The sequence below is a fragment of the Neofelis nebulosa genome, chromosome 18 (assembly GCF_028018385.1).
Source record: "Neofelis nebulosa isolate mNeoNeb1 chromosome 18, mNeoNeb1.pri, whole genome shotgun sequence".
Classification (NCBI taxonomy): domain Eukaryota; kingdom Metazoa; phylum Chordata; class Mammalia; order Carnivora; family Felidae; genus Neofelis; species Neofelis nebulosa.
In genome coordinates, this window is record NC_080799.1 from 32,311,884 (window position 1) to 32,323,322 (window position 11,439).

Here is an 11,439-nt window from a genome sequence, read left to right on the forward strand (position 1 = left end):
TCCAGGCAGCCTGCTTGCTCCAGGGTCATGCTCTTAATCTGTATGCCACATTCCTCTAGACCAGTGGCATGCAACAGAACTTTCTGGAATGATGGAAATGTTCTGGACCTATGCAGTCCAGTGTGGTCACCTCCAGGCACATGTGGCTACTGAGCACTTGAAATGTGGCCAGTGCCACTGACAGCTGATACTGTTACTTAGGTTTGACGAACCGCAATTCAAAGAGCCATACCGTGGCCAGCGGCCACCAGAGTGGACAGCTCAGCTCTGGAACAGACACTGCTGCTGTGTGAGGCAGGGAAACATCACACCCACCCTGTGTCCCACCTTCCCTCAAGGACAGTTTGGAGGCTAGTCCCATGCCCAATGACGAGGCGTTAGGGATGAAGAAATCTGGGAAATCCATGTCTACTCTTCTGGTTTGTTTGTTTTTTTTCAAACCCATCTCCCGGAGACCATGAGACATCTGTGGCTCCTCTGAACAAGCCACAGCGAGACAGCCATTCTTTGCAAAGAGATTTCATAGGGATGGAGAGGCTTACTCTCAGGAGCAGGGGCTGCAACAACTGGCTGCACCCAGCGCTGCCCAACTGTGTCTTTGCCACCTACCAGCTGTGGGACCTTCCCGCAAGTCACTTAACCTCTAGGCACCCGGGGTCCTCCTCTGTAAGATGGCAACAATGATACGTAACCTTGTAGCACTGCTGAATGTGAAGGGCAGTGTGCCGCTGTACAGAAAGTACTCAAATGTATCAAACCTATACTTACGTATCACAGACACTGAACACACGTAGGTAGGGACAGATGCACACTGCTTTTAGGAGTCTAAACACACGGCTCGTTAACATAGTGTAGCACAGTGATCAAGAGCAGGGGCTCCAGGGCCAGACCACCTCATTCAAAGCCAGCCCTGCCCATGTATTTGCTGTGCAACTTCCGGCAACTTACTTAACCTCACTGGGGCTTAGAGTCTCTATTTCTTTTCTTTTCTCTTTTTTTAAAATTAATTTATTTTTATTTACAAAATTTTTAATGTTTATTTTTGAGAGAAATAGAAAGACAGATAGAGTGCCTGGGTGGATCAGTTGGTCAGGCATCCAACTTCGGTTCAGGTCACGATCTTGTGGTTCATGAGTTCGAGCCCTGCGTCAGGACCCGTGCTGACAGCTGGGAGCCTAGAGCCTGCTTCCAATTCTGTGTGTCATTCCCTCTCTGCCCCTCCCCTGTTTGCACTGTGTGTGTGTGTGTGTGTGTGTGTGTGTGTGTGTGTGTGTGTGTCTCACAAATAAATAAACATTAAAACAAATTTAGAATGAAAAAAAAAAAAAAAAAAGAGTGCAAGCAGGGGAGGGCAGACAGAGAGAGAGGGAGAAACGGAATCTAAAGCAAACTCCAGGCTCCGAGCTGTCAGCATGGAACCTGATGTGGGGCTTGAACTCAAATCACAAGATCATGACCTGAGCCTCAGCCATGATGCTTAACTGACAGAGCCACCCTACTCATCACCCTACTCATTTTTATTTTAGAGAGACATAGTGTGTGCAGGGAACATGGGCAGAGGGAGAGAGAAAAAATCCCAAGCTGGCCCCATGCCCAGTGCCGAGCTCAATGTGGGGTGTGATCCCACAAGCCCGGGATCATGACCTGAGCAAAAATCAAGAGTCAGAAGGGCAAGGGACTGAGCCACCCAAGTGCTGCTAGAGTCTCTATTTCTAAAATGCGGAAAATACTAGCTGTGACCTCATGACACCTGCTGCAAAAGCAACGTAAGTTAAAACACCTAAAAATGTTTAGAACATGACCAGCACCAATTAAGTGCTCGGTAAACAACAGCTCTTATTATTAATGCTGTTGTGTTTGGGGACCTTCGTGGAACCACAAGAAGGGTATACAGGGTTTCTCAATTTTGTCACTACTGACATTTGAGACTACGTCATTCTCTGTTGTGGGGGCCGGGCTATGCACTGCAGGACATCTAGCGACCCTCCTGACCTCTACAAGGCAGTTGCCCCCCACACCGTGACAGCTCTAAGTACCTCCAGACATTGCTAAATGTCCCCCCAGGGGACAACATTGAGCACCACTAGCATAACCGAGTTCCCACTCTCAGGGAGCAGGTTAAAGTCCACAAGTGAGAGTTTACAGAAGCCCCATCACCCTGACACAGGAACAAGGGGCAAGGGCCCTTGCTTGCCAAGGCTCGAGGGGGCTGCTGTTCCTCAGCTTTCCTCATCTGTAAAATGGACACATTGGAGTGCTCTTCATCTCCTAGGGCCCCATGAAACAGAGCATTCAAGAAACATTCCCTCTATAAGGTATCTGAGTGTCTACTAAGTGATAGGTACCGTTCATGTGAGTTTGGCTTAGTTTGGGGGTCTGCAAAACCCTGACAAATGGGGGACCCAACTGCATAATAAGACATGGAGACATTTCAAGTGGCCAAAATTGGGTGGGCAAAGGAGGATGGGAAGGAGACGGCCCCCACCTTGCGAAATGCCCAGGGCCCCGTAGACGCTCAGCCGGACTTTGGTGTGCTCCTGGGTCCCGTTGACGACGGGGTCATCAGTCCAGAGGCTGAGCCAATAGTTAGAAGCCAGGGCAGCAATGTGGTTGCACAAGAAAAGGAAGATGCTCAGAAAGGTGATGAACAGTCCAATGGCCTTCATGTAGTCCCAGTACACGGACAGCTTGACCTGCAGACCCGGGGACAAAAGGCATTCGGAGGGTGTTCCCACCACATGCATCCAAGGTCATGCACTCCAACAGCACCTGTGTGATCCAGTCCCGCCCCTCCCCTCCCCCCCACCCGGTGCTCACGCCCACGGCACAGTCCCCCTTAGTTGATGGATAAAGTCAGCAGGAGAGAAAGTCAAGGTCTCTGCCCTCATGGAGCTGCCGGTCAAGGGGCAAGACAGACATCCAGCGCCCAGGTGAATGTGTAATTATAGAGAAGGGCTGGAGCAGTGCAGGATTCCCTCAGAGCATAAAATTGGGTATCACGACCTGAGCGAACGGGGAGGTAATCTGACAATTTCCCTGAGGAAATGATGACCAAGAACGGAAAAAAGGCACGTAGGGCAGAGGAAGCAGCATGTGCAAAGGCCCTGAGATAGCAAGGAACACAACACGTTTAGGGAACCGAAGGGAGGCGTGGGTGGCTGGAACACGGTCGAGCTATCGAACGAGCGGCAGTCACACCACACAGGGCCTGGAAGATCCTGTTTAGCATTCGGAGCTTTAGTCCAGGCCCATCAGGAAGGTGTGACATGTGGCCTAGCAACTGAGACCAAGTGCTACCTCCCCCCTCGTTTCCTCTCAACGGCGAACACCGACTCCACATTGGTTCCACTGGCTCCTGGATAGTCGGTGCCGGCTTAGTCTGTTCCTCGGCTCCAAAGGGCAACCAAGGAGGACTTCTCCCACTCCTCCCTTCCCTGTGGAGCCCAGGAGGAGGGCTAAATAATTCTGTGTAGTTGTTCAAAGGGAGGCCTGAACACCAGAGACAGGGGCAGCCTGCTTTGGGCCAGCCCTAGGCCCAATCTGCCTGGCTCGGTTTCCACAAATGCCAGGTATCCGTCCTTGTGTGGGTGTACTCATGGTCGCTTCAAGCTCTCATGTGCTGAATTTGGGGTCATAAAAACCACTGATGTGAATAAGAGTCGGGCTGAAAGGTTAACAGGTGAAAGCCTGGAGGTCTCACGTGTAACTGACCGCTTCTTTTTGACTTTTATTTTGTCTTGTTTTTCCAACTGAAATGGGGGGTGGGGGGTGGAGGGGTGGGGGGCTGTTCCAGAATTACCACGTTTTTGTCACCGTTTGGCTTTGTCACACAGCCAAGCAGCCCGCTGCTGATCCCGGAATTACACTGCGGGACTTGGGGACCCCCCCAGCAGCAGCAGAGCACAGTGGGTGTGGGAGACCAAGATTTCCGAGCGAGCTTGCTGAGCCCAGCTCCACTCCCAATCGAGCTCTGGCAAGTCACAAGCCCCCTGCTCTGTTTTCCTGGCATATAAAAGGCAGGTAATACCGGGCAGTGTGGGATTAAATAAGCACTAAGTGGGCCTGGCATTCCTTCTCCGGTCTTTGATTTGGGGTCACTCCCCTGGCTCCCCAGAGGACCAGCGAGAACAGGAGGGAGGATACACTACAGCCACCTCCACCCCTGACCAAGGCTGCGATGAGAAGAGAAGAGAAGAAGCCTGAAACGGAGGATTCCAGGAGCTTCTGGATGCATCCAGGTAGATCTCAGAGAACGGTGTGCTGACCTCGCTTGTTCCTGAACCACCCCACATGGGGTGTGAACTTATTTTAAAAATTCCATTCCCCCTTTTTTTTAAAAAAAACATACCACATGTATTTTTAAAAATAAACTCTGGATCATTACCATAAATGGAAGATTATTGACATACGCCCAAAACAGGGGAGCATAAAACACATACAAGAAAACAAGGGCCCGAAACCAGTTTTCCCTGGGACAACAAGACGTCAGTGCCTGTCAGTGCTACAGACTTGAATGTCTGTGTCCCTCCAAATTTGGATGTTGAGATCCTAACCCCGAGGGAGATGGTATTAAGAGGTGGGGCTCTGGGGAAGTGGTCGGATCCTCAGGACGGAACCCTCACGATGGGGTTAGTGCCTTTAGAGGACTGGCTCCACAGAGCACACGGCTGTCTGCGAACCAAGAAGCAAGCCCTCTCTAGAAACGCCTGCTGGTACCTTGGTCTTTGGCTCGCCAGCCTCCCAAAGTGCTAGCAATAAAGGCAGGTTGCTTCTAAGCCACCCAGCCTATGGCTTTGTTTTTTTTTTTTAACATTTATTTTTATTTTTGAAACAGAGACAGAGCATGAATGGGGGGGGGGGGGGGGGGTCAGAGAGAGAGGGAAACACAGAATCCGAAACAGGCTCCAGGCTCTGAGCTGTCAGCACACAGCCCGACGCGGAGCTCGAACCCACGGACCGCGAGGTCATGACCTGAGCTGAAGTCGGAGGCTTAACCGACTGAGCCACCCAGGCGCACCCAGCCTATGGTTTTCTGTGACAGCAGGTCACCAGACTAAGACAGGCATAAAAGATAAACGAGCATCTAACTCAGACTTTCTAGGTAATCATCAGGGTTAAAACAGAAATCAAAGACTCACATTACGCAACGCAACAGAGATGTTATCTCAGAGGCAACCTTACCTTGTACACAACTTCCCACACGTGGGAAGGCAGGATTTAGAGCACCCGGGTCACCTACAGAAGGCCCCCAGCTGCTCAAAGGAGGTGGTGGTCAGTAGAGCAGAGGCTACAAACGTCAACCCTGGAGTCTGGCTGCCAGGGTTCAAATCCTAGCTCTGCCGTCCCCCGGCTGCGACCTTGGGCAAGTCATTTAGGCTCTCGGGTCCCTGTTTCCAGCACTGGGAAATGGCACTTTTATAGGCTTGTTGAGGGGCAAGACACCAGCGAACATAAACAAGGCATTCTGCACAGGGCCCCGCACGCAGGGACACCAGCCACGGTCCTCACCTGCCCCGTTTGAGCCTTGTCTGCCTCCACCAGCTTCCACGCGTCCTCGTCCTGGGCTCCAGCTTTCTGCGGCTCGGCGGTGCTCGTGTGGTGGCGGCTAACGTCCCCGCTGTAGGAGGAAGAGTTGCTCAGCTGTCTGGGGAAAGCAGGGCACACCCGTGTGTCAACCAAACGGGAGCCTCGGGGACAGAGGCAAGCCCGGCAGAGCATCAAGCTAGTTCAATCCTCTGATATCACAGCCGTGACCCAGGGAGGGGACCCGCGACACAGGACCCCACGGAGAAGATGTTCCTTCACACAGGCAGTGCTCAAGAAGCATCTCTGGCCTGCTGGTGGTCGTCATCAGCTTTAAACACCACGATACACTATCACCAATCGTGTGGCCCAAAGCCGTCTTTAGAGCCTTCACCGAGGTAGCCCCACCCCCTGGGGACTTGTCACCCTGGAGAATGATGTAGGCGTGCGTGGGCATATGCACAAGAATACCCTCTTGAGCCATGGCTCAGTCCCACACGGGCAAAGGGATGGGATGTGACTTCCATCCTGGTTGGGGACTCTCCCCACTGCCTTCTTGGTTTGCAGGCATTCATGAAGACTGCAAGCTCCTCAGGCCAGCTGGGAGCGGAAGGGGCTCCAGTTAGAAACTGAGGACAGTGATCTGGCCCCTGAGGAACTGATTCCTGCCAACACTCATGTGAGCTTCGTAGTGGATCCTTCCCCAGCCGAACCTTCAGATGAGACCCCAGCCTGCCAGGAACCTCGGATGTGGCTCGTGTGAGACCCTGAATGGATGAAGCGGCTCAGCTGTGCCCAGATCTTCCAAAGCCACAGAAACTAGGAGATGACAAGCCACTAAGTTTGAGGTCATCTGTTACATAGCAACTGATATGCCCAGTGTCCCCGACACTTCTGCTCAGTCCGCTCATGGTTCTCCCTGGCAAGCCCCCCACCGTCACCGCCCGTAGGTCCCAGGACCACCTCCAGGTGCTGCCTTATGTCGGTTTTCTCAGCAGATTCTCCAATCGCAGCAACCATGACTGACTGATCACGTGCCTGAATCCCGGCAGTGCCCCCACAGCCCCGGGGTGAGGCTCCGTTCTACGTGACTTACACACATGTAGCTAGCTCACTGCCTTGACGGGTACACCAACAGAGCAGGAATATTTCCATCTGTTCCGTACAACAAAAATCAGGAGTCTAGGGGGCTACTGTGTGCAGTGTTCTGATAGGAGGAGCTACTCACGCCAATTTCCTTCCCAGCCCCGTGTCTGTGGAATCCACCCCCACCCGGAGCAAGATAACTGCAGGATAACAGCAAGATAACTGCTCACCCAGTTAGAAGTGAGTGCTGTTTACTGGGTGCTGATGAGGCAAGGTGCTGTGCTGAGTACTTCTCAGGCACTACACAGTGTCCGTCTCACTACAGCCAGCCCCTTGCAGTAGGTACACCACAGACCCTATCTGACACATAAGAAAACTGAGGCACAGAGAGGTTAAGCAAGCAGGCTCACGGAATGCTGCTCCTCCAAATCCCAAACCATCTAGCTGAAAACAACCTCCTTTAAAGCAGCAAAGCCTAGACCTTTGGAGCACTGGCTCAGAGACCAGGATTGGGTTCGAATCCAAGCTCAGTTTCGGGGCACCTGGGTGGCTCAGTCAGGTAAGCATCTGACTTTGGCTCAGGTCATGATGTCACAGTTCGTGGATTCGAGCCCCACGTCGGGCTCTGTGCTGGCAGCTCAGAGCCTGGAGCCTGCTTTGGATTCTGTGTCCCTCCCTCTCCTGCTTCGGATTCTGTGTCCCTCCCTCTCTCTCTCTCTCTGCCCCTCCCCCGCTTGTGCTCTGTCTCTGTCTCTCAAAAATAAATAAATGTTAAAAAAAAAAGTTCAGTTTCTCTCCAGCTGCATGACTTAGGGAGAGTGCTCAGTTTGCTCATCTATAAAATGGGAAGGTAAGATTTCAACAGACCATACAGGGCTGGTGCCATGCCTGGCTCCTAATGGTGGATTGAACATCGTGGTCACTACCAGTGTGACCATTTTGATTCAAATACTGGCTCTTACAACCTGACCGGTCCAGGCCCCTCTGAACGACTTGAGCCAAGATCGATATCATGTGGGGAACGTGAGTGTCCCAAGTGCAGACGTCATCTGGTGAACAGTGCCAGGTGAGGTCTCCTAATGATTTGGGAAAGGAGGCAGAAAGCCCACATCTTCTAAGACCTCGGGGAGCTGAAGGCCTGTCTCTGTAAGTCAGACAGGCTGCCGGCACTCCCATCCCTCTTGGCTCCCGACCCAGGCAGGTGGCAGAGACAGGGCGCCTGGAGAATCCGGAGGAACGGGTCCGTCCGTACCCCCTACCTCTGCAGCTGCTTCCCCGCGACGTCCGTCACCAGCATGCCATTCTCCATCTGCTTCGTCTCCTTCCCGGGACTACTGATGCCTGTTAACCCGGGCAGAAGACAGGAGAGAGGGAAATTGTGATGTCAGGAGCTGGACACCAAGACCCAGGACACTGAGGAAAACCCATCACTTGAACGCAGATAACCTGACCCCCAGGAAGCTCAAAAAGCAGGAGCTGCTTTGCTGAGGCCACAGACAGTCTCCTGGCGCAGGTGCGGGAGATACTTGTTGCTGGCTGGCTCCCTTGGGCCACAGGTGATGGCCTGCGACCACCTAGAGGGCCCAGCAGGGGAGGGTGCCCTGTGCCGGCAGCAACAGGTGCAATGCAGTGCAGCTAACAGCGTCTCAGCTGCATGAAGCTTAGTCCAAGGGGCCAGGAAGCAAGGAGCCTCGTGGGGAACTGGTCACAGCTCATGGGTCCCTAAGCATCCCGTGCAAGGCGCGTACTCAAATAACAACCAGTTTTGACAAGAGCATCAGCCAACAGGAGGAGTCCGGGAAGGCGCTCCAGCCGCACCTCCCAGGGCCAGTTTTCGGTTGCCAGATCGTGGGGAGGTCCAGACGTCTAGGGTAGAGGGTACCTGGAGCAGTGCCTTTTCCCCCACGGTGATGAACTTCCCTGACGACTGGTGGGGCCACCGTGAGAAATACCAGCCAGGCATGTGCCCCTGTCCCAGGAGTCACACCCTCAGCATCCACACTCATCACCATAACCTTGACGGCAGTGGCTCACATTTATTAAACAAGTGGTGGCCACTGTGCTGACATACAATATCTGCCTTCATTCTCCCGACCCCTCGGTCGTATGTTATTATCACCCCCGCTCTGCACTCAACTCTGCACGCCGCTCCCAGGACAAAGAGAGAGCGTACAAGAGAGACGCACGGTGTAGGACTCCGAAGGGCTGGCCTGGAAGAGGAGGGGAGGGCATGCGGGGGAGATGTTACTAAAAGGACAAATACGCAGCCAGCAAGGGCAGGGCGACCCTGGGAACATGCTGATGGAACGTGAAGTGGCTCAGAATGCAAAAAGCCAGGCTCTTTCAGATGAGACACTGCAGAGCGTGGCAGGCAACCATTCCTGCGTTGGGGGCAGGGAGCTCTGAGCTGGTGATTCTCCATCTTGGCTGTGAAGGATGCACCGCCCCCCCTCCCCGGGGATGCCCCCCGCCCAGGTTCAGTCCCTGCAATGACGGCATGCAGGGAGGCCAGGCGCCCACCCTGAGTGAAAGCACAGTCAGGAATGAAGTGTTCTCTTACTTCCCAGCTGTGTGGGCTAGGGAAGCAATAAACCTCCTTGAGCCTCAACTTTCACATCTGCAAAGCGGGAGTCACAGCTACCTTCGTAAGTGGGAGGATGGATGAGGCCGTGCACGGGGCTTGGTAAGGGAAAGACACCACGGTGGTACTTAGCAGCACTCATGCCTAGAAACACATTCTGTAGATAATTACGGGGTGCAGCCAAGATCGACAATCACTGCTTTATACGTTTCTTTTTAATGCTTTTTTTTTTTTTTTTTTTTAATTAAAAAAAGAAACTACATCACAGAGAAGAATGATAACAAGGATTTTCCGTGCAGGCAAGGACAGCCACATATGCGCCCGGCACTGGAGGCCCCGGCCTGGCCTTGACCGTCTTTCTCTGTGCAGGGACAGGGATGCCCGAAAACAAGCCCAGAGACACCTGCGCTGTGGCAAGGGCTTCAGAGAGCCCCACTCTCAGGGCCGCACAGGCTGCCCTGTGCAAGCTTCAGCCTCCTCTTCTGCTCCTCACCCAGTATGAGCCATAAGGTCTGGATGGGAGACCTCGCAGTGGCCTCCTGTGACCCCCTTTCTCAACCCAATTAGCCCATAGGTTGATACAGCGGCTGGGGCAGCTGGAAAACTCTCCGTCGAAAGGAGACAGACTGAGAGTCCTAAGGGGGCAACATGAACATGGGTCGATCCACCACTCCGTCTGCCTTCTTTGCAAGGCATCAGCCCCTCCCTCTTCCTACAGTCTCTTCCTACAGGCAGGCCACGGGGGCTCTGCCCAAGGTCAGAAGAGTAGTCCAAGGAACCCCTTCCCCATGACTTTGAACTATCAGTGACCCGACGAGGACTAAAGACAGCTCGGACTGATCTGTCCTAAAGGAACAGGATTCCCGGAGTTCCTACTTCCTGAGTCTTGCTCATTTGGTTTGGCCTTTGATTTCTGAGCTACCCGGTTCTCTTCCTTGTTTCAGCAGCCAGAGTCGGCCTCTGTGGCTTACGGAAGAGCCCTTATGTCTGGACCCTTAAGACATATTGCTGTTTAAGGAAGGCAGGAGCGATGGGTCCACTCCAGAGGCTGGTGATGCCTTTACCTCGCCAGAGGGAACCAGCACAGCCTTCCCTGCTGTAATTCTGCTAACAGACAGCCCTCCTCTGGGCACCCACAGACACCTGCAGTTACTCCATCAGGCATCTCCTGGCTCTGCCTTGGGTTGCCTAGGTCCTGCCCATGCCCAGCAAGTAAGGATGGGATCGTAATAACCACACTGTGGCCATTCACTGTCCACCCACTACGTGCCAAGCATTTTGTAGACAAGATCTCCTTCAAGACATGCTCATATCATGGTCATCTGACCTACATGACAGTCAGGCTTAACCAAGGTCACCAAGCTGATGAGTAGATCTGGGGATTCAGACTACATCCGCAAGGGTCCACCAGAAAGCCTGGCACATAGTAGGTGTCCAATAAAAGTCTGCAGACTGTCAAGGGCCTCTCTCCAAGCACACAGCTACAGGACCAGTGCACCCACAGTCTCTCCATGCAAGTATGGCTACATCTAACCCAGGTGTCACCGGCCCTTCTCCTCCTCAGCTACCACTTTGCCACCTGAGAAATCACAAGATCCAGAAAAGTGTTAAGGACCAAAGCAAAACTCCCTCCCTAAACTACCCAATTTAAGTGCCTGGAGTGGGGGCACCTGGGTGGCTCAGTCAGTTGAAAGCCTGACTCCTGATTTTAGCTCAGGTCATGATCCCAGGGTCAGGGGATCAAGCCCCATGTTGGGCTCGGCACTGACCGTGGGGCCTGCTTAAGATTCTCTCTCTCCACTTGCCCCTCTTTCCATCTCACACTCTAAAATAAAAATAAAAATAAAAATAAAAATAAAAATAAAAATAAAAATAAAAATAAAAAAATAGATGTCCAGAGGGGATGGGTGGATGTTATCTCCTAAGGATGAGGAGGGGCAAAGCTATTCAAGGGGCCTGCTGCCCCTGTGCCTCAGTGGCCCCATCCCACATGTTCTGGGTAGATCCCTGAGAAGCACACTGCACGGGGCCAGCCCTTTCCCTAAAAGTTATAACCATGTCAAACATAAAAAGATCTAGAAAAATGCAAGCCAACCCTCTGTCTGCACTGGTCACAGTATAACAGCTGGGTGGGGTGGGTGTGGCAGCTGGGGGACTGCACACAGGCCTCCACTCTATCACACGTTTCAGGTAAGAAAACTGACTTGTGGAAAGGGAGTCATTTCCCCCAAATTCACACAGGTGGCAGG

General features: G+C 52.9%; 1 protein-coding gene across 3 annotated transcripts in view; it reads right to left on the minus strand.

Annotated features, from left to right (window-relative positions):
- Positions 1-11,439, minus strand: part of ABCC1 (ATP binding cassette subfamily C member 1) — a 142,097-nt gene that overhangs the window by 17,744 nt on the left and 112,914 nt on the right. For 2 of the 3 annotated variants that reach the window (XM_058710429.1, XM_058710431.1), the window contains exons 20-22: positions 7,869-7,950; positions 5,509-5,644; positions 2,486-2,693 (exon numbers count right to left, since the gene is read on the minus strand). In XM_058710429.1, the coding sequence (XP_058566412.1) occupies positions 2,486-2,693; positions 5,509-5,644; positions 7,869-7,950 (426 nt within the window). The remainder of the gene's footprint in view (positions 1-2,485; positions 2,694-5,508; positions 5,645-7,868; positions 7,951-11,439) is intronic. The other variant, XM_058710430.1, reaches the window with a different exon arrangement.